This window comes from Pavona decussata, unplaced genomic scaffold, assembly GCF_977016875.1.
Source record: "Pavona decussata unplaced genomic scaffold, jaPavDecu1.1 SCAFFOLD_208, whole genome shotgun sequence".
NCBI lineage: Eukaryota > Metazoa > Cnidaria > Anthozoa > Scleractinia > Agariciidae > Pavona > Pavona decussata.
The window spans coordinates 391,965-412,671 of NW_028145613.1; the positions used below are offsets into that span (position 1 = coordinate 391,965).

General features: G+C 38.2%; 1 protein-coding gene across 5 annotated transcripts; it reads left to right on the forward strand.

The window, feature by feature from the left end:
- The first annotated feature begins 9 nt into the window (after positions 1-9).
- On the forward strand, positions 10-19,931 carry LOC146460689 (lipase maturation factor 2-like). 5 transcript variants are annotated; one of them, XM_085087878.1, is made up of 23 exons: positions 10-300; positions 449-499; positions 1,801-1,917; positions 2,559-2,764; positions 4,096-4,124; positions 4,628-4,741; positions 5,669-5,819; positions 5,915-5,988; positions 6,910-6,988; positions 7,676-7,841; positions 8,835-8,921; positions 9,419-9,508; positions 10,413-10,649; positions 11,175-11,280; positions 11,791-11,890; positions 12,751-12,866; positions 13,400-13,469; positions 13,562-13,616; positions 14,640-14,877; positions 15,471-15,588; positions 18,053-18,222; positions 18,523-18,796; positions 19,350-19,931. In XM_085087878.1, the coding sequence occupies exons 1-23, from the start codon at positions 183-185 to the stop codon at positions 19,359-19,361; spliced, it is 2,778 nt and encodes a 925-aa protein (XP_084944004.1). In that variant the 5' UTR covers positions 10-182; the 3' UTR covers positions 19,362-19,931. The 5 variants fall into 5 exon arrangements, with proteins under 5 accessions (XP_084944004.1, XP_084944005.1, XP_084944006.1 ...); XM_085087879.1 differs by having other exon boundaries at positions 15,474-15,588; XM_085087880.1 differs by having other exon boundaries at positions 10-221.
- The last annotated feature ends 776 nt before the right edge of the window (positions 19,932-20,707 follow it).

Below are 20,707 nucleotides of genomic sequence, written 5' to 3' on the forward strand. Positions count from 1 at the left end.
TTGTCATTGTTCTCAAATTTCTAACAAAAAGGTGATCTTTGGCGCCCGATTTAAAATGAAAACCGAGTTTGTTTTCCCCGTTCTGGATCAGAAAAGAGAAGAAAAGTAGCACCAAGCACAAAGAAACGCTAGGTGTCCAAATCGATCGCCTTTATATCCCCAAGTTTTGACGCTAGAGTCTCATGGCCGCTGTTACAAAACTTGGAGCTCATCAGCAGCAGGTTGTTCGACAAGGTTTCCTGTGGTGCATGGCAGCAATTTATTTATTTGCTTTCACTTCTCTATACGTGCAAATACCAGGTCAGAGGATCTTTTATGTTTCTCTTTCATTATAATCGTCACAGTCACACTCTAAGGATCTCTAAACATGAGGAGATCGAATTGTAACTGTGTAATTAGAATGTGACAAGTAAACCATGCGACGTTGTTATTCATTATATTTTGACAGGTCTTTACGGTCATGATGGAATTCTCCCTGCTAGTTATATATTAAGTGACTGTAAGTATGTTTTGAGATGTTTCAATTTTAGAAAGCATTTAGGCATTGCACTTTTGTAATAGCCAATTAGATAATACCTACCATTGAAGTAGTTTACGTCAACATGCATTCTCATTGGAGGAAACACATCACAAACATGTCACACAACTGGATGCTGAATGTTGGTTATGATGATTCCCAAAAACCTAAGAAAGAAAGTCACGTTTCATAATAATTATGAAATGTTAAGGATAATTTATTCTTCACAGTTTTATTGAATCACGCTACAGTGTATAATTATTTAATAATAAATCAACTCAACTACATGTATTTAAAGCTTTTCAGTTTTTGTTTGCATTCTTTTTTACTGGCAACCATTCCGTGACCATCTAATTAAGTGTGTGAATCAAAGGGTTTTAAATAAATATAGTAAACCACTTTCTGGCTTGCTCAGGTACATCAGATGGTAATTCAGTGTCTGAAATTAAAGTTTGTCCTCAAAACTTCTTACACCTCTGAAATTCAGGGGAAGGAGCAAAGGTTTGTTTCCCTGAACAACAGCTGGTAATCATATTAATCAAGCCTAGTAGCAAGGATGTATTTACCAAATATATTTTTAGTTCTGCTACTTTCCACCATCATGTGAATGCCATCTCATGGTTCTCGTAAGTATAAGGGCACCTGTTAAATCACAAAGAGATGCAGGGATTAGACCCCTAGTTTCTTTAATTTCCTTCTTGAAATTAAATCCCCCCCCCCCCCCTCATGATCACCTATATCCCCATAAATTGTTAAAATAGTAATTTCCACTTCAATGTAATGGCCAACATTATCTGGAATTTTCTTAGTTGAGTTACTTAACAATGAGTGAATTGAGGGGCTCAGTACATAACTGGCCTACTACTGAACAGAAGTGCATTTTATTTGCTTTTGTTGCTTTGGCTCAGGTCTTTCCGGAATTACCTTTTTGCATGGTGGCCTTCATTTCCTGGGCAGGAGACGTTGCCCCAATGTATTATCTGTTGTTTTATGCTTCATTGTAATTAAAAATTTTAAAACCTATGATTATGGGCAAGATTTCCATTTTTATTGCAAAACGAAGTGCATTAAGCAGTGGATAAAATGTTGAAGCAATGTTCCCTGATGGAATTGAAGGCCTGGTATGCACACTAGCTAGGGCATGCAAAAAATGTGGTGAATTCTGAGCTAAAACAACAAAGAATAAAAAAATGATCTAAAACGAAGTGTAGGTTGGTCAGTTATACATCAACTGAAGCGTTTCAATTACATTTAATATTATTATCACTTGTTTTATATTTTAGTGTCAACATGTATAGATAAGACTTCCTCATGTTCTAAGTGGGCAGCATTAGGAGAGTGCATTAGAAACTATGGATGGATGGTGGAGAACTGTATGAAGTCTTGTAACAGTTGTCATAGTAAGAATCACCTTGCATTTAATATAATTATATTTTTTTGCAATGCTGAATGTATCCAGCTATTAGTGCTGTTATGGATTTGGTACAAGGGAGGGAGAGTGTGCTTGTGCATGTGGGGGTGGGGGTGGGGAGATGTTTTGAAGGGGAGCATGGAGGAACTTAATCTCTTAATCTTATCAGGAGGTTTGTTATCCAAAGCTTAAATACTAATCTGCAGGTGTATTTCAAGCTATTAATTTGATATGCTGCAACTAAGTATAAAATTAAACTCTTTTAAGCAAGTAAAAATCAAAGAAAAAATCAAATGATGTTTCGGGTCATCATGACACCATTTAGCCTTAATGTGTAGCCGAAACATCATTGATTTTATCATTGATTTTTACTTGCTTATAATTGCATTAAATTAATTAACCTTTGCTTAATTATAACTCTATTAGGGGACTTATTCCAAAGGATTAGTTCCCAATCAGCAATGCATATATATGTCCATCAACCTTCAGCGGAGTATTGTGAATGAAAAGTCTTATATCCAAGTGTATGACCGAGAAAAAATTATGTTGATAGCTAGTACATAAAAAATAGTGTTGGCCTTCTTATGTATTTGTTTTAACTTGATTTTCATTTTGTTTTTGTCTATTCAGCTCTGGACACATCATTCAGCTCATTGTTTCAAAGGACACCCACCCTTTTGTGGCTTACCCCTTCCCTGGGTCTGGACACACCCACTGGAATGGAGTTTATATGTATTGTGGGTATTGTAGTGTCTCTTGTTCTGCTTGTGTCACAAAGATGTAGAGACTGCTTGGGTTTCCTCATGCTGTGGTTTCTTTACTACTCAATGTTGGCAGTGAGTTCTGTTAAGTTCTTGACATAATATTATTGAAGGGCTGGGTGTGTAAAGGGCCTATTTCAAATTTCATTTTTTTTTCTCCATTGCCCTTATTTTTTAAAGTGGCCAACAATAGTTCATTGGATGGCCCAGATCCCAAATTAAGGGGAATCTTGAATTGGGCGTGTGTTCATTCTGGGAAGTTAAAATATGTAGTGCTTGTGTGTATTTGGGTATCCCATGACTGAGTTTCCAATTTGTTCTTTGTTGAGGGTCAAGGGGTGGTGGAGGGGGGGGGGGGGGGGCTTAGGTAGTTAAGGTGTTCATTAGAATAGCTTTGACTGTAATGCAGACATTTGTCTAACAGAGACTCTAGCAGAAAGATAGTCACTGTCTTGTCACCAAGCAGGTCTTATCTGCAAGTAACTGAAGTGCCCAGAAAATGACTGTGTGAGAGTGGGGTGACACAGTCTCCAGTTAGGAGAGGTTCGACAGCAGAAGGAGAAATAGTAGAGGATTAATGAATTGTGGCATTAACTGTCACTGACTGAATGGATAAGAGGGATGTCTTTTATAAACTTTGAAAAAGTTCTTGGGATATGATGTAAATATGATAGGCAGAAGGCAGAAGAAAGGGTTGCCCAAAGACTTGACTCTTCTTTTTTTTTCAGCTGAAATGTTGTCTGGTTTACTCTTTCTTTTTAACATTGACCCAGGCTCATTCCCAGGCCTAATCGTACTTATCGAGTGAGCTGAGCTACCTGTATATGGTACGCAACTTTTTTGCCTGTGATCAACAAAATTTTACCCATTTGAAATCTTTCTACTTCTCTGCATTCACCTGACTGCCATTGAACATATCTCGTAGGAGGAAATCTCTGTTAAAGAAAAATGTGCTAGTTTTCTTATTTTCCCCTCCTATAAGCAGGCACCTCTTCTGAGCTGGTCTCTTTAACCCCTTAAGCCCTTAAATATCAAAGAACAAATTCTTCGATCTTGTCCCTATACTTTTCTCATAAAAGTACTGGGGAGACATTATTGATAAAAATACCAAGAAAATTCACCTTGGGTGATCATATCCTTAATTCTCATGACCTCAGGAGTTGAATAAGCATTGATATTATGAGGTAAAATTTGATGCTAATCACTGTTAGGGCTTAAAGGGTTAAGGATCTCTACTTAAGGAAAGTTCTACAGTAAGTGGAATCTATAAGAGGAGGGTCAGCTGTTAATTAACCCAGCGAGTTTTTCGAAAAAGCTTACGTTTCAGTTAGATCTGCATAGAGAAAAATCAGATAATAAATTATTATCAGTCTGTTTGTTTACTGATTGTCTTCATTTTTTTGCAGGTTGGCCAAATATTCATTCGCTATCAATGGTAAGTGAGCACAAGTTAAAACTAATTGAATAGCTAAGGCCAATAAGGGGTAAAAGTGTTGTGTGTTAGATTTTAGTGTTTTTTGTTAGATTTCAAACATTGTTTTGCACAAGGACTGTAAATTACTCTACAAAATATTGCCTAACACATCATTTACTGTTTAAGCTATCATTGATTCGATATTGGAAAAATCTATTGCAGAAGAATATCACAAAGAAGCTAGGTCAATGCAGTAGCACATGTTCTGTGAGAAAACTGCTCTCAGTTATCCTTGGATTTTTTCCTTAAATAACAGCCAGATAAAGGGCTATGTTTATAAAAATCAAGGCTAAATGCAACAAAATAGCAAAGCTTAAAGCAAAAGCAAGCTAGAATTATGTAATGAAATAAGGAGGTTAAGCCACAGTCTTTCAAACATAATTGAATTTGGTGTTTGTTTGTTTCATTCTTTCTTTTTGTTTTTGTTTTTCCGAATAATCTAGTTATTTTCTTACTGTTTTCAGGGATGCATTGCTTTGGGAATCAGGATTTCTGGCCATCCTGGTTGCTCCTTGGAACATTGCTTTCATCCCCTGGAGAATAAGGAAATGTTATTTCTTTAAGTTACGACGAGCCAGGTACACTAACCACTGCAGTGAGACTGAGGATAATGAGCGATTAGAGATTCTAAATACAATACAATGTTTGATCAAGAACTGATTTAAACAGGCCTTCAGAAGCATTGGTGGAAATAGAGGATGCCCTTCTTTTATTTTTTAAAATCAAAACCAAGGCCCGCGTTTTTCTTGGTTGGATTTTTGAATACCTTGTAGGGACGAGGCGCCAAAATATTTCGTTTCACAAAAAGAAGCAATGTAAATGCCCAATACCAGGTAAAAGTATACACAGCTTAACTTAAATGATTATAAATTCAGCTGGTGGACTACCCACTAGACTTCGAGTGCAGTGGTGTGTTATTTTTCTCATGGATAGTAGGAGCTACGAGCATGCACAAGGGGGAGCGAAACACTCGAGCGCCTAAGAAAAGAAACTTCCTCGAGGTTACCTGCGATCGAAGGGACGAGACACTGGAACAAGCTAAAGCTTGGCAACGAAATGAGAATGAACAGCTCGTTGGACGATTTTAAACCATTGATTAAGAAAATTCCCCCTGAATTTTTATACATTTTAGCTTATTAGTCATGTAAGTAAAATCTTAACTTATTGTTTAAATGTATGCTGTAATTTTATCGTGTTTAAATGACTGCTTTTATTATTATAATTATAATTATAATTATTATTATTATTATTATTATTATTATTATTATTATTATTATTATTATTATTATTATTATTATTATTATTATTATTATTATTATTCCCTCGCGCGTTGCGTCTGCTTGCGGGAGGCGATTTTACGTGCACGCCCTCGTGTTCGCTCGCTCTGCTATCCCTGAGAAGAATAAGACACTACGCATAGTGTAACTACCTGTATAGCAGAAAAATAATAATAGAGCATACAGCTGTATATTATGTTTTTGTTTGTGCTTAACTGTTTATTATAGAAACGTTTCCAGACACCATGATAGCTTAATGCTCTGGCTGGTTAAGTGGCTTTTGTTTCGTCTGATGTTTGCCTCTGGTGTTGTTAAGCTGACCAACATGGATAAATCTTGGTGGCAACTCAGCGCTCTTAACTGGCATTACGAATCCCAGGTAGGGGACAAGGCAGTGTTCATCAGTTGAGACGAAGAATCGCCCTTAATTCGAAGTGTTCATTAAGACACCATTTGTATAAATCTTTCTTTCAGTGTATTCCCACGCCGATTGCGTGGTACTTTCACAAACTTCCAACTTGGTTTCACAGAATAAGTGTGGTTTTGACGTAAGTACTCCCTTATTTATATTTAGTCTTAAAATAGGGGCACCAACGAGAACATTTAAGCAAAATACTTCAAATGTTTTTTTGCTGTATTCCCAGGTCGTTTTAGGGCTGACGTGTAAGCTAACACATGGTCTGTTCGGATTCTTTAGCTGAAAATTTAAATCGCGGAGAATTTAAGAGAAAGAAATCTCATTTCCCGAATTTCCGAGTTTCTTTTGGCCTGCCTAATGTGCTAGCTGTCCTTAGCTTGCTCTCTAAACGACATATTTGCAAAAAACGAAAGGGGTTACTTATTCAGTGTTACCAAAGTTTAAGTTGACATTTCCCCAATAAAAACGCTAATGAGTTTTTTTTACAATTTCATCCCAGTTTCCAAGGTGGGTAATGCCCTCTGATAAGACATTCAAGAATTTTTAGCATTTTCCTGTTTTACTTTTGAATTGTTAAGTGCATTATTGTTGGTCTTTTTATCTTTTTAGTTTTTAACAGCTCATTTATTTCTCCTCGCTCCAGTCTCGCGCACTCTCTCGACTATCCAGAAAGGGACTGCTTGCAGTCTATTTTCTTTTAAAACTGCATGATGCAGTTATCCTGGATAAATGTTACGGGGTAGCCAATCAAAAAAAAGTTTTTTTCGAATTTCCCAGAGTCTCTCCTGGGGTCTAGCCGCTACCCATTAAGAGCCTGAGGACTCTTGATACGAGATTAGAAAGAAATATATAAGACTAATTAGAAATGCAAATGAGAATAGTTACTAGAACAGTAAAGAATGTGCGACTACGTCAGAGTTATAGACAGAGTTTTTCAAATTAATTTGTTTGTGCTGTTCATTTAAGACCCTTGAATATCATTTAACCTTGTTTTATTTTATTTAACCTTTTTATTTCCTTCGTAAGTGAATTTTTTTCCCGCTTTCTTTAGATATGTGATTGAGATCGGAATCCCTTTCTTGGCATTTACTCCTGTAAGAATTCTTCGTGTATTTGTGTACTGTAGCGAGGTAAGAGAAGGTGCCTTTTTTTTTTCTCGAGCAAAGAGCCATTTATTCTTTACTCAACCCTAAAAAGAACTCACCATGAAGTGAAGTGAGCAAACAAATGTGAATATAGCCACGGCGCGCGGAAACTCCACATGCTGAACTGGACACAGGCTCACGAAAGGCTAATTTTCTCGGTTGACTCCGTCGTTGGCGTCCATCAAACTCGTAAGATCATGGATGTGCGCCTAGGAAGTTTGAGAGTCTTGTTCAGCTAGTACGGGAGTATCACCAGCTGTGACTGTGCAGTCCAATACAGGAGAGGCAGTCTCTTCCGCACAGGTTTACTTGAAGGGAGTGTCCTGAGGGGCTGTCATCTGGTTGTTCTTTCGCCGAAACCGTTTGTCCTCAGCAGCCTGCCTTTGCTTACCCTCCGATCTGTCGAGATGCCTGTGTAACTCGATAACACGTCAACTGTCAATAAGCTTTATCTTACACTTGCTTGCCATCACTTCCCGTTATTGTATGGATCAGTCTAGAAACCAGGTCTTAAATGGTCACGTGTTTTAGAGGCCAGGTCTGCCGAAAAGGGGTTTTTCAAAATTGTGTGCCAGTGTGTGCCGTCTGCTTGTATATTTCTTTTGTTACTCCACTGTATCCTTGAAAAAAAAACTGGTTTAACTCACCCTAGTCATGTTTTCGTCATGTCAGGTATTTCTTCAGCTGTTGATCCTGTTCACTGGCAACTACAACTTCTTCAATCTTCTGACGATCGTGCTGTGTGTCTCGTTACTGGATGACAAGTGCATCTTTTCTCGCATACAGTGCTTTCTCTGTCGAAGATGTGTATGCTCGTGTTGTAACAAGACACGTCAGCGTAAGTAGGCAGTTATTCTGGCCAAATATACGTTTTACTGCGTTTATGCTTACATTTCGTATAAAAACATAGAAATGTTTCCTCAGAACATTTTCGTACACATTAAATGCGTTTTCATTTCATCCATGTTGTTATCTATCGAATTGGAAAAAAAAATCGGTTTTGTGATCGTTTAGTTTACTTGTAGATTTACCGTATTTTCTCGATTAAACGCCGGACGCCGATTAAACGCCGGGTCAAAACTGTCGATTTTTAAATAAACGCCGGGTGCGTTTAATCGGGGCACCGGCGTTTGTTCGGGGTCCCGGCGTGTATTAGCATGTAATTAAAACTTAAAGAATTTGCACACATTGGCTGACACGAACCGGGAGGACGTTGGCGACATTACCGTTTATAAACTTAAAACTTTGTACTCATATCATTTACTTGCTCCTACATCATTCATGTATTGTTTATGTGCTGTTTTGTTAGTGATACAAATCTTGATTGCAACATAGTACACTTGCCGTATGTACGGTACCATAATACTGTAACTTCAGGTAATCCAGGGGAAAATTGTCCGGCAAACTGCCCCCAGGTTTCCGAGGATCGGTAATAATAAATCAACGTGGAAAAATGGCTGAAAATCGTATTTCATTAATAAACGCCGGACCCCGATTAAACGCCGGCCTCGAAAAAACGCCGGGCCAAAACTGCCGAATTTTAAATAAACGCCGGGGGCGTTTAATCGAGAAACTACGGTAAGACCGAACTGCATTAAATACATCGTGTTTCTTCGTAATTACCGTCCACACTTAAAACAGTACAAAGAATGTTCAGTCTCCGAGCAACGGGTTTGAAAATATTCGTTTTGTGCACATGTGCATGAGAGCCATAACCATATCCTGAGTAACAAAATCTCCGTTTTCAAATGAAAATGATTGAAAATCTAACAGAGTGCCACCACTTTAAGTAAATTCTTTTTATGGGTTTTTTTTTTAACTAATGTTTCAGCGACAAAAAATGCAACTCAGGCTGGATACACAAAAATCAGGCAAGACGACAGCTTGGAAGAAAAGCAACTGTTGGAAAGTTGTAAAGGTACTGAATATCCTCGTCTTTTCGTAACAAAACAGAATATTTACCGAGCAGTTAAGAGTAATATAGTGAAAGGTTCATTTTTGTTTCTTTTTGTGTGTTTGTTTCATCTCTTTATCCTTATTGAAAAATGCTTTCTTGTGTGGGGCGGGACAGGATAAATTCATCGTAAAATAAATGCCAGTTGAATAGATCAGGGAGTGGAAGCTTCTAGGGCTTAAAGACATCATCTTGATCATCGCCAGAAGCCCTTAGAACGTTTATTAAATTTGGATTAATTCGTTTTCTAAAAATACACGAAACAGTGTGGCCTCAGCGTTACCACAACGATACCCCCTCCCCCCCACCCCAACAATTTTGATCAATAGACGAGAAGTAACATTGTCAAGAGAGAGGAGAGGGATGATTCTCGAAGAATTGCTCTTCCCAACCAACAAACTCGAAAACTATTCCCATGACGTTTGTCGTGCATGGTAAACTTCATGTTGTTTCTTGCTTAGATATTGAGGAAGGGTCCAAGATCTCTTCTGACGAAAAAGCAGACCAGAATTCGAAGTTGGTTTCCTGTTCATCAAAGAACAAACACCAAGGTAAGAATCAATCGATTCGGCTGCTAAAGATTTTCTGATGCGAAAGCGTAACCCTCCACGTTAAATGTGGTGACTAAGTCTTTAAACATATATACAGACACTTTATTTGGTAACGCAGGTTTACAATCTGGCAGCCAGAGGCTGATGTGGACCCGCCTTATGTAACTGCTATCGAATTTACAAAAAGAATATAATAAGAAAAAAATATGTAACAAATTGTGTGCGCATGTGTATTACATATGTATGATTAAAAAAAGGAGATAGATTATTACATGTAAGAATAAAAATGAAGTCGATAATATAAAAAGGAGTCATTCTTTTTCATAATGAGGGAACCTTCTTTATCGAAGCTAAAGGCATTGATGGTTTTGTGTATTTGCTTAAGGTGTTTTTGAAGGTGTTGATGTTATCACAGTTCTTGACTTTGCCTGGGACAACATTCCATATCTGATCATAGTACCTCTGTGCTAAAGAGGAAGTCTTCCTATTTGTTCATTAGACCTATCTAGTTCAAGTTGTTTTTGTTCGTCTGGTCTTATGCTGTGTCTCTCTCAATACAATCAACTCTTGTATCTGTTGGAGCCGCGAAGTGATATACTTGATGGATGTGTTTAAGAATTGGTTTTTTGTATGTGTGCAGAAAATGGTAGCAAGTTTGGCAACGGCTAAGGTCGCCAGAGTTAAAATTTAGTTGCCATGGCACCAGAAGTGGTCGCAACTTGGAGGGTTGAAGTGTGTTAGCAAAGCTCTGTACCTGCATTTTGCGCTGGTTAAGTTTCTGAAAATTGTCCAGGTCTATGTCTTCCGAGGTTTTCCGAAGATTAGCCGATCGAAGACAATGCAAAGATTGCACACCATTTTCGAAGATATGCACTGAAATATTTTTTTTTCGTGTTTTGAACAGAAGAGACGTCGACGGCATCACAACTCGTGGAACATGTTCTAGATTGGATGAACACTCGTAAGGAGAATTCAAAATTCGTGCAAGCTAAAGAATTCCTACACAGCGAGATGTTTGGTTGGATCAAGTTGGGAGCCATTTCATTATCTTTCCTGATCGCGATGATAACTATGATAGCTTGCACAGTAAAGTGGTTTAACATCAAGATTACAAAAGAGGAACCAATTCATTGCGAGACAGGTATCCGTGCGTCTACTATACGTACAGCACCATAGGGACCTTAAGCAACCACAGAGGCAACGCCAACGAAAACCTCATTTGAAAATAAAAATTCACGTCATTTGCACTATCTAGTGATTATTCCAACTTCTTCAACTTTACAATATAACTGAACTATCCATGAATTGTAGTCTTGCCACCCACTCGAATAAGCCGTTTGCGGACTGAAAGAGTTCCTTGTCAGCAAAGATAACGTTTTAAAAACATGACTAATAAGGAATTGATTTCTATTGCTTCTTCCTCAATAGATTTGTCTTGGGTGGTCAGTGAAAGGTCAGGGTTTTTTTTGTTTCATAAGAAGTAGCTCTGTTAAAGTAATTTTATTCTTACTCAATGCAATATTAACCATTTCATCATTTCGTCACGGTGCGCAACCAAAGGACGGGGAAGATTGGGGCAGAGTGGAGAGTGACCACTTATTAACTTTCTCGTTTTTCATGTTTTCACCGGCGGTTGAGTGAAATTTCTTTTGCTTTCTTTTTTTAGCATTTACTCCTGAACAACTTATAAATGCAGTCCAGTTCGCTACACAGTTTGCAATGTGGATGGGTTTTCTATCTCTACTCATTGAAATATTAGGGACAATTACCAGGTACAAAAGTTACTATCTCCAGCTCTTTTTTTACGCTCGATTGTATTTCTGCTGCCCGATAATCTAAAAGCCATGGTTATTCCGTGTGAGTTATTTATGCCAATATCCAGAATTTCCTCCACTCAAGAAAATATCAAAACACTGCTTTTTTATTAAAAGTGAAAAAACACGAAAGGCGTGCTGTTGAATCATAAAGGACCAAAGATGGCTTATATGAGGGAAGATCGAGACATTACGGACGACAAACGTAGATAATGCTGAAGATGCAGAGCTTTTTCAACATAATCAATTATTTTCTTATGGAGACGCCGTTCATCCCATCAAATAATTTTAAAACTGACTGTTTGAAGGCACTCAAATAAAAAATGCCTTTCCAAGTAATATATTCTACAGAAACTCCGAGTCTTCGACAGGAGTCGGCTGACCCATGAGCTTTCTGCAGTTACAGGCTGGATTCTCTAAACACTTATTCACTTTTTGATAGCACTGACTTGTTGTTTGAAATTTTAGATGCCTGTTGGAGCAGTGTAGTAGGCGTTCAAAGCTGTGGCAGTTGTTACAGAGTTGTTTTTTCTCTATCGTTGCTTTGCTGATGTTTGCTGTTAGCTTGGTGAGTAGCGTTTAATGAACTATTTTTCTGTCGTTAAGTGCTTATCGTCAACAAAGAACCATTGCAACAGCCACCTGCTCAAATCACTGGTCTTAGACCAGTGGTTGAAGAAAATTAGGAGATGGGGCTCATTTCAGTCAGTTAATAAATCCATCCATCCATCCATCCATCCATCCATTCGTCCGTCCGTCCGTCCGTCCGTCCATCCATCCATCCATCCATCCATCCATCCATCCATCAATCAATCGATCAATCAATTGTTTGGCCAGGAAATTCAAAAGGGGTGAGAAAAGCGCCAGTTTGATCGAAGATTCAAAAACCTCTGAATTTGGCGATAGAAGAGGCAACATTAACAAGATAAATGTTAACACATTGTCAAGGTTTGAAGTAGGAAACAGCTCTTCAGTATTGCATTACTGTATCGACGAGCTAAACCTTAATATCAGTCCAAGCGTATTCGAAGGAGGGGAATTGATTGGAAGGCTTTGTATGTCCTATTCTCTGGTCAAGCGAAGACTAAAGTGGTAAGAAGTGACGAGATTTCAAACTCTTTGAGAGTTCATGAGAGTCAGCGAGGGCCCAGGGAAGACGACGGTCAAACTAGAGCGATAGTTCGATCTATGGTTAATTCTAAAGAACATTAGATCAGATTAATACTATTCATGCACTCTCATGAGGTCTAGTGGGCTTTCAATTTGCATGTCCTGTCTGAGAACTGGTGCACACAGTGAAAACGAGGCTTGGACGCTGGTCTATTTGTTAAAATGAGTGCAGATGAGGCTAGCTTCAAACTTTTTGAGAACGCAGATTTGGTCTAAACTTTCGCTAACTCTCTCAATATTTTTTCATTTAATACGCAGTACTCCTTTACAGCAGTGGATCGTGTGGTTCAACGAAGTCTTCCTAAAATGTTTGTTAATCTGTATCGTGACACTGCTTACGTGGAACTCACCAACTCGTACGGACTTTTCAGAAGGTAGCGTCTCTATTGCATGCAGTTTATCAGGAAATAATTATCAGTTGATACAACGTACACCAAGTCAATGTAGCATTGGTTGATAATCTGCATCGCTTTGGTTTTTAGTAGTATGGAGCGCGAAACACAGTTTAGCTCAGGTACAAATTTGAAGTTAAATGAAATGACATGAGCCGCAAGTCGAGTAGGAAAGTAAGGATCAGGGCAAGGGGTACATGGTGACAGCATTTACCTTTCACCAATGGTACTGAGTTAATCGGTGTCACATGGGACACCGGTAGCGTTAATTTTTTGTTGTTTCTCGTCCTTGCTGCGAGGCTTTTTCTTTGTATGTTCGATCCAGTTTTCAGTTCGCATGTTCAGTCCGCCTTTCGATATGAATGTAAAGGTTTTCCATGCAGTTCACTGGCTTGGGTCAAAGGAGACGACAGGCCACCCTCTTCTCTATATTTAGGGATAAGGTCTTGCGAAAAAAATTTCAGGCTGAGGCAGTTTCAGGTGTAGTGACATCCAATGTGCTGGTTATGTTTTAGTATGACTGGTGTTGGTGGCCGACCTGAGCTTATCATCATAGGAAGCAATTCACTCGAGGGACCGTGGGAGGTAAGATGCTAGTCCGTTGATGCCAAATCGAAAATAAATTTGTGTTGTATTTCAGTGCTTTGTTTCCTTCATCAGTTAATTCCTTGTTTCAGGAATACAACTTTTTATACAAGCCTGGGAATATTAATCAGCCTCCCCCTTTTGTCGGTAAGTACAATACCCAAGGATGAGGGCAGTTTTATTTGGAAATGCAGGGAAATGTTACTGTACTTGACATTACCGACATAATCGGCTACTTCTTCATTGGCTACCTCCCAAAACTTTGGAGAGAACAGTCCGCTGTAGGCATTTTGACACTGTGGTCCGACCTTTAGAGTAAAATTGTAGTCGTCTCTCTGAAACAGTTGGATGCAAAACCCTAAGCTAGTGACTACCCAGGACTTGTCTTGCTTTTCCATACTATGGTTATATATCAAGTCAATGCGCGTACGGCCGCATGTGCTCGTTTTCCCACGTTTTGTACCAGTTACATTTTTTCCGTCCTTGGCATCGGTTACATTTTCCCCGCGATTTATACTGGTTAGTGTTTTCCTGTACACTTGCTTGGCACCAGTTACATGTTTTCCTGTCCTTTGTACCAGTTACGCGTTATCCGGCGCTTGATTTGCGCTTGATACCTTTTCTCTATTTTGCCGCGCCTCACAACAACTACTGATTTCTCATCCTTTGAAACCGGTAACCGATGATTTTTTTCTCGTTGTTGGCACTGCTTTCAATGTTTTCCTTTATTTCATGCCCCGTTTGTTCAAAGGGCGGATAACTTTATCCACTGGATAGGTCGCTATCCGGCCGATGAAATGTGTGCAAGATTTTCCCGATAGCCCCATAATTTGTGAATAGAGTAGAAGCATATGTCAAATTTAAGTATGAGATTGTGTGGAAAACTTACCAAAAGCATTAGTTGGAGCACATCTGCACCGCTGGACAGTGACTTATCCAGTGGATAAAGTTCTCCGCTCTTTGAACAACTGGGGCCAGGTTTATTGTTAACTTCATCTCCCGAGCTTGGCAGTTGGCGCCGTTTCCACATTTTAACGATCTTAAGGCCCTCTACATTAAAGCCCAGTCATTTCCTGTGGTTGACATGATTTTCTCGTACCGGTTACAAATTCACTGAACTTTTTTTTTTTTTTGATGGTATTTGTGACTTTTGTCCTCTCCTACATTCAGCCCCTCATCAGCCTCGCCTGGACTGGCAAATGTGGTTTGCGGCACTAGAATCCTACAGCGAAAACCCGTGGTTTCTAAGTTTGCTTCACAAGTTGTTATTAGGAAAGCAAGACGTGTTGCAGCTTATGGGAAAAGGTCCTTTTGACAATTCTCCTCCTCAGTTTATCCGTGCCCAGTTGTATTTGTACCACTATACGCAAAACAGCTCCAGTTTATGGCAAGTTCTCATGCATCCAAGGTAAGACCCGCAAGCTTTCTTAGCCCTGTCACTGTGTTGCTGACCAACTTAAGTTGCATTGGCAAGTTCCAAAAAAAAAAAATGACACCTACAGCAACACTGCCTTGTAAAAACGCTTGAAACCTGCACCAAAGACCTTAAAACAAGCCGGCTTTTTTTTTTTTTTCGGGGAAAAGGGATGGCGGAATGGTGACAGCAATCGCCCCCCGGACTCGATGTCAAATGTAGTGTTGTTGACGGGTTCTCGTTCTTGCTTCTTCGGATAATCCGGTTTTCCCCTCTCCTCAAAAAGCAATATTTCCAAATTCCAATTCGATCTGGATTATTGTCAAGAAACTTTATAATGAGCCTTTGGCTCAGAAGATTGCGCAAGCACTCCCCGTGTTATGAACATTAAGTAAACTGCTAAAAAAAAGGAAACTACTTTACTTTACTTTTACCAATGAGGGATCGTTACTCGGCCTTTTGCGCGCTTTCCAGCACAGTTGGCGTTAGCATTGATTGATTCATTCATTTGCATTGCTAGTGATTGGCCAGGTGTAATTTCTTTGTCACTTTTGGTGACTTAAATTCTCTGTCTAATGTTAAATCAGCAGCACTGAGAAAGCCTGGTGGACGCGTGATTTTACCAAAGAATATTTGCCGTTCGTTGTCAGTAACAGCTCGCTGTCAATCTTAGAAGGCTTGTTGGAAAAATATAGAATCTACAGGGTAAGTAGGAACCTACAGTTTAACTTTAATACAAATCTGGTCAAAATTTTAACCAAGCCCGTATTTGAAAAAAAAAGAAAAAGAAAAATTTAATGGAATACGTGAAAAACGATAAAACAAAACAATGCGCCATTCCTTGAGATATTTACCCCACCCCATGTATTCGCACAACCCATAACTTCAGTCATACCCAGGAAGTGACTCATAATAATTAAATAATAATAGTAATAATAATAATAATAATAATAATAATAATAATAATTAATAATATTACTTTATAAACTTACTATAGCACCTTCTAACATAAAAATGATCAAAATTAGGAAATAGACTAGATAAAAACGAAATAAAAATTCCTAGGCCACTATTAAACTTTTAAAATTTGAATAACAACAAAAGAAATATTAAAGACTACTAAACATTAGTGTGCTAAGGCGTGATTTTCACTCGAGAAAAGCTTCTGCTGTTAGTTGCATCAAACAGCTGAAAACTATTTTACGTTGGAATACCAATAGGTTGATAATGTTGATAATGTTTATTTGTGCTTTTTTTCTATTTACATGTTGATTATTACAATCTTTTAGTGTTGTTATATAAATTAAATTAATTATTAGTTAAATTAATGTGTAAAGCAAGGAAGCTAAATAAACCATTAGGTTGTCTTGTTAGCTCCCTGGCTAATTTAGGTCCTAGATAGCAGGCAAAAAAGAAAGAAAAGAAAAGAAAAGAAAGAAAAAGAAAAAAAATGTAAAAGCAAAAGGAAGGAAGAACTTATTTATTGTAAAAAAAGTTAACGTATGTTACGAGGTCAGCATAAAAGAAAATTAGTTCATTTGTTGTTCTGACAGTAAATAATGTATAATTTGTTTCGGAAAAGCAGACACACTTTGTATGAGTAGGAAGCGGACACATTAATTGCAAAACTCAAAAATCATCGGAATGATGATTTATTGCATTTTAATAAAATAAAGTTTACGATGTTTTATTTTTTTTACCCTAAAAATGGTAGGTTGCGTTCGATTGACCGTATTCCAGAATAGGAATTAGCGGAATAGCTGTTAGATTTCTCTTTTAAGTAAATTTGGAAAGACGTATCTACAAACTTTCAGTGATACACGATAATTTAAGAGCCATGTTGTATTCCAGTAACTCCAAAACCCTCTCAAGACGGATTTCTATTGCCCAGCTCCTAGGCCTCTCTCTGTTTCTCATCTTAATCCTTTTCGGATCACGTGGTCCGAGCGAAAAAGCGAGGCCTAGACAAAAATAAAAAAGTGAGACAAATGTCTCACTTTTTTCTGGCGCGAAATTTATGTTAATCGGTTCGTGCCATGGCGGAAAGTCAGAAGAAATGGTAAGTTTGAACTCATTTTCGACACAAGTGCTTCGGTCAATAAGTCTCTTTAGAGTGTATAACAGTAGTTAATTCATATTATTTTAATAACATGTTTTCAGTACCAAGCACCCTTCCTTGACTTGATATTTGAAGGGTATGTTTGGAATCTCACATAATCCAAAAAAACTAAAGTGCTCGGCATATACCATAGTTAGATCAAAATTTAACAGTCGTCGCTCAGATTTAGGGAGAAGAAATGTTTTTCTTCTCGTCCCAACAACCACCATGGCTGGCGATCGCCAAAATCCTTTTTTTCGTGTTTAATTTTTTTTCTCCATAGAAAGGTCGCAAGTAAATTCCAAATATCTTGAACATGATGACCTTGGAACTTTAACCGAAGGAATGGCAGCCTCGGTTGCCTATACAAGCGGCCTCTGGCCCGTTTGTCGATAACTTACTGAGACTGGTGATTAGCTTTATCGAAAACGCTTTTATCAATGGGTGCGAATTTCTAAGACAAACTTGTTAACACGTGCTATAATGTTAGTTTTATTTCGCGCACTAAGTTTTGGAAACAGGCCGCAGTACGGAGATGCCCGTAAGGTTTCACGGTAGCATGTATTTTGCCAAATACATCGCCGTGTTTCTGTTAAATACTTTGGAAAGTTTCTTTACTTTTTCCAACTGATATTGTGAATAGTTTTTCTTGAGCTAAAATGCACAGTTAAAGCGAGTTAACACGAGCAAAAGATATTTGCGGCAAAGGAGTTTTAAAAGGTTCAAAGCTACATTTCTAACATTATAACTGACGAGTGACAACAGGATCAAAAGTCCTTTGTTTTCCTTCACCAAATTTGTGAATGGCGACAAATCGTTTAAATTCGAAATAGATCTGGCGATGACGAACAAACCTTACACTCGGAATTTTTTCCCTACATAATTAAATTTTTCTAAGTTGAATGTTTGTTCTGTTTCCTATTGGCTTTAATCCTAAATAAAGGTTGTTTTGTTGCTTAATTCACGTTATTCAGTAATTATAACGTCGTCTCACGCACGTATGTTGCTTAAGAGCTTACAAGCTCTAATCGTGAACGCTCGCCGTAAATTGAATCACTAATTTTTTTTCAGCCAAATTTCTTGCCAGAAGTCACCTGGGGTTTTCTCCATCCGTTCATCCGGGACTTGAGAGAAGCGCAGAGACGCGTGGCACCCACCACTCTTATCAACGTGCTGCTCTTTATAGTGGTCACGTGCCTTGTTTGTAAGGTTTGGTGGAGGAAGACTGGAAAGAAGTTCTGGTAAAAAAATTTCAGACAAACTACAATTATTCGTACTTCCCATGCAGATAGTTGAGAGAGAAGCGACACAAGCGAACATGGGCTAAAATCTTTTTGTTTCCCGGGAAGAAAATCAGAACCCGTAGAAAAACTCTGGCAATGATCAGTAACTGGCAAGTAATTCATCCCATAAAAATGGCACCAAGCTAGAAATAAAATAACTCCGGAGGATGCAAGTGGGCGGCAAGATCTTATTACAGTGTGCTTGGGCTTTAGAGCTAATTTTAAATTTTTGTTTCGTGTTTTCTTTCTCATCCTCAGTTCTCCGTCCTTAATCAAAGTACGTAATAAAAGTGAGCTGTTGATCAAAACTACTAACAAGAAAAAACACACTGATATGGAAAATCCCTTGAAAAAGGACGCATCGACTTATGGGAACTGTCTCAGTTGGACTGGTTGTGTGGAAAAATTCCGCGCAATTTACGAGGACATACACAAGAAAATAGCTCCCTGGTGTGCCCTTGTGTACTACAAACTTGAGGAAATCTATCAAAGATGCAAGGCCTTATGGAAGAGTAAAATGCCTTCAGTCAAGGTACATTGGATATTACATCTACGAACCAAAGAGTTTGCAGTACTCTGCTAGTAGAGGTTTCTTTCTGGCAAGTCTTTTAGCATGCAAGCCGATAACGCGAAATACCAGAGACGCGAACGACTTCGTTCATGCTTGCCAGAAAGAAACCTCTGCTAGCAGGGTAAGTTTACAGAAGATAAAAGTCATGAAACGTCTGGAACCGCCTACGTCCCCTTGGAATATCAACGGAACACCGTGAAAGAGAATTTTCGGGGGAACGCAACATTGTAAATGAAGGGGAGTCGGCCGCATTAAAACAGTTAACAGCAGCGTATAATACTTAATTTCGTTAAAATAATTTATCTGAAGGAAGTAAAATGCTTGGATTCCAATTGACAGAATCGACGTCGTGATCTCTTGACTGAAGCTGTGTATGAACTGGGAATGTATAAAATAACAGTCTTTCCAAACTGAAACTTTTGACGGGGACAGTAGTAATACTTTAAGTCACTGTCATCAATTTATCCTGTGAGTGAGTGTTTCGTCCTTGCTTGTGACTTTTTATGTCTTGTAGAAAAATACTTAAACATTGCTGGATGCAATCATCCAACCCAAGTGTCTAGCAACCAGCTAAGTGAATGGCTATCGTGCTGGGTAGAAGCCAAATGTTCCAATACCGTGACGTCCGAAACCTTTAGAGATATTGAGACGATGCAAAGGAAAAGGGGACTGTGCAAGCTTGGAGTGGCTATCAAAGCGCACTAGCAATTTCATGTTTGCCTGAAAAACTGCCATGGGAAGTTCTTTCAAAGTGTTCAGCGAGGGGAGTTGCCCATAAAGAACCTTTTTTAGCTCTCTCTCTGTAGTATCTTTAACGATCTGCTTCCAGAACTTTATCCTTGATTGTGCTATAATTTCTGACCAACCCCCATAACTTGAAATGAAACCGGAAATCGTTAAGATCCGACAAAATATGTAAATTGTATTGAAAGCGCGTACAATGTAACGGAGGCAATAATGAAGTTTTTCTGACAGCAGGACTGTCACAGCTTATCAACTTTTACTTTAAAAGGGGCTGATAACATGATTATAACGCAGTGCAACATCATGCACCTGTTCAAAATATCTGTTAATAAATTGTTTTGTATGAAAAACGTTTGATTCGTTTGTTTGTTCCTTTTTTTTGTTTTAATAAAATAATTCATTGATTAACGTCCACCTTAACGTCCCAAGCCCACAGTAGCACAAAAAATTGATTCTGGCATTATCACTAACTTAAATAAAGCCCTGAAACTACTATAAATCACTTTTGTGTTTTGTTTACGGTTTAACACTTTTCTCGTCCAAATGGATCATTTCTTTGTTGCTCGTGTTATAACGTAAGGGGTAACTTATCAGTTCTGAAATGCAGCCTTCTGTATCTTGGACCACCTTGTACACTACCCCAGCAGTTAAATGATTTCAATTACAATCTACAAAGTCTCACCACCGTCATGGTTGGTTATCGTTTTCTCCAAATTTGTCGTCATCCGCTCCTCAGCCGCGGTCTTTACTTAGTGTAAAACCACTTTTAATGTCCTTTGACATTTATTTTTGACATTTGACATGTATTTTAGCTATATAGTAAATAGCCTACTGTAGCTACCGCTACTTTTCCTACAATACAATACAATACAATACAATACAATACAATACAATACAATACAATACAATACAACGTCTTTTATTTAAACACGATAAAAGTTAAAGCTGTTGCTGGTGGGGTCGTTTTATAAAATTAAAAAGACAAAAACGTTAATCTACGTACTAGAAGAGCCTACTTTACTTAATATACTTTTTTTGCTTGGCCTTAGTGCACTTTTCTTGCTTGGTGCAAATTGGTGTAAAATGCTTTAAATCTGTTACTACATAAAGTTTTTGCATTTTTGTATT

Coding starts and splice junctions, on each gene's coding strand:
- LOC146460689 (XM_085087878.1), top strand. CDS start 183: ATGGCCGCTGTTACAAAACTTGGAGCTCATCAGCAGCAGGTTGTTCGA. Junction 5,820..5,914: donor ACTGGCATTACGAATCCCAG/GTAGGGGACAAG, acceptor TCTTTCTTTCAG/TGTATTCCCACGCCGATTGC. Junction 12,867..13,399: donor TCGTACGGACTTTTCAGAAG/GTAGCGTCTCTA, acceptor GTTATGTTTTAG/TATGACTGGTGTTGGTGGCC.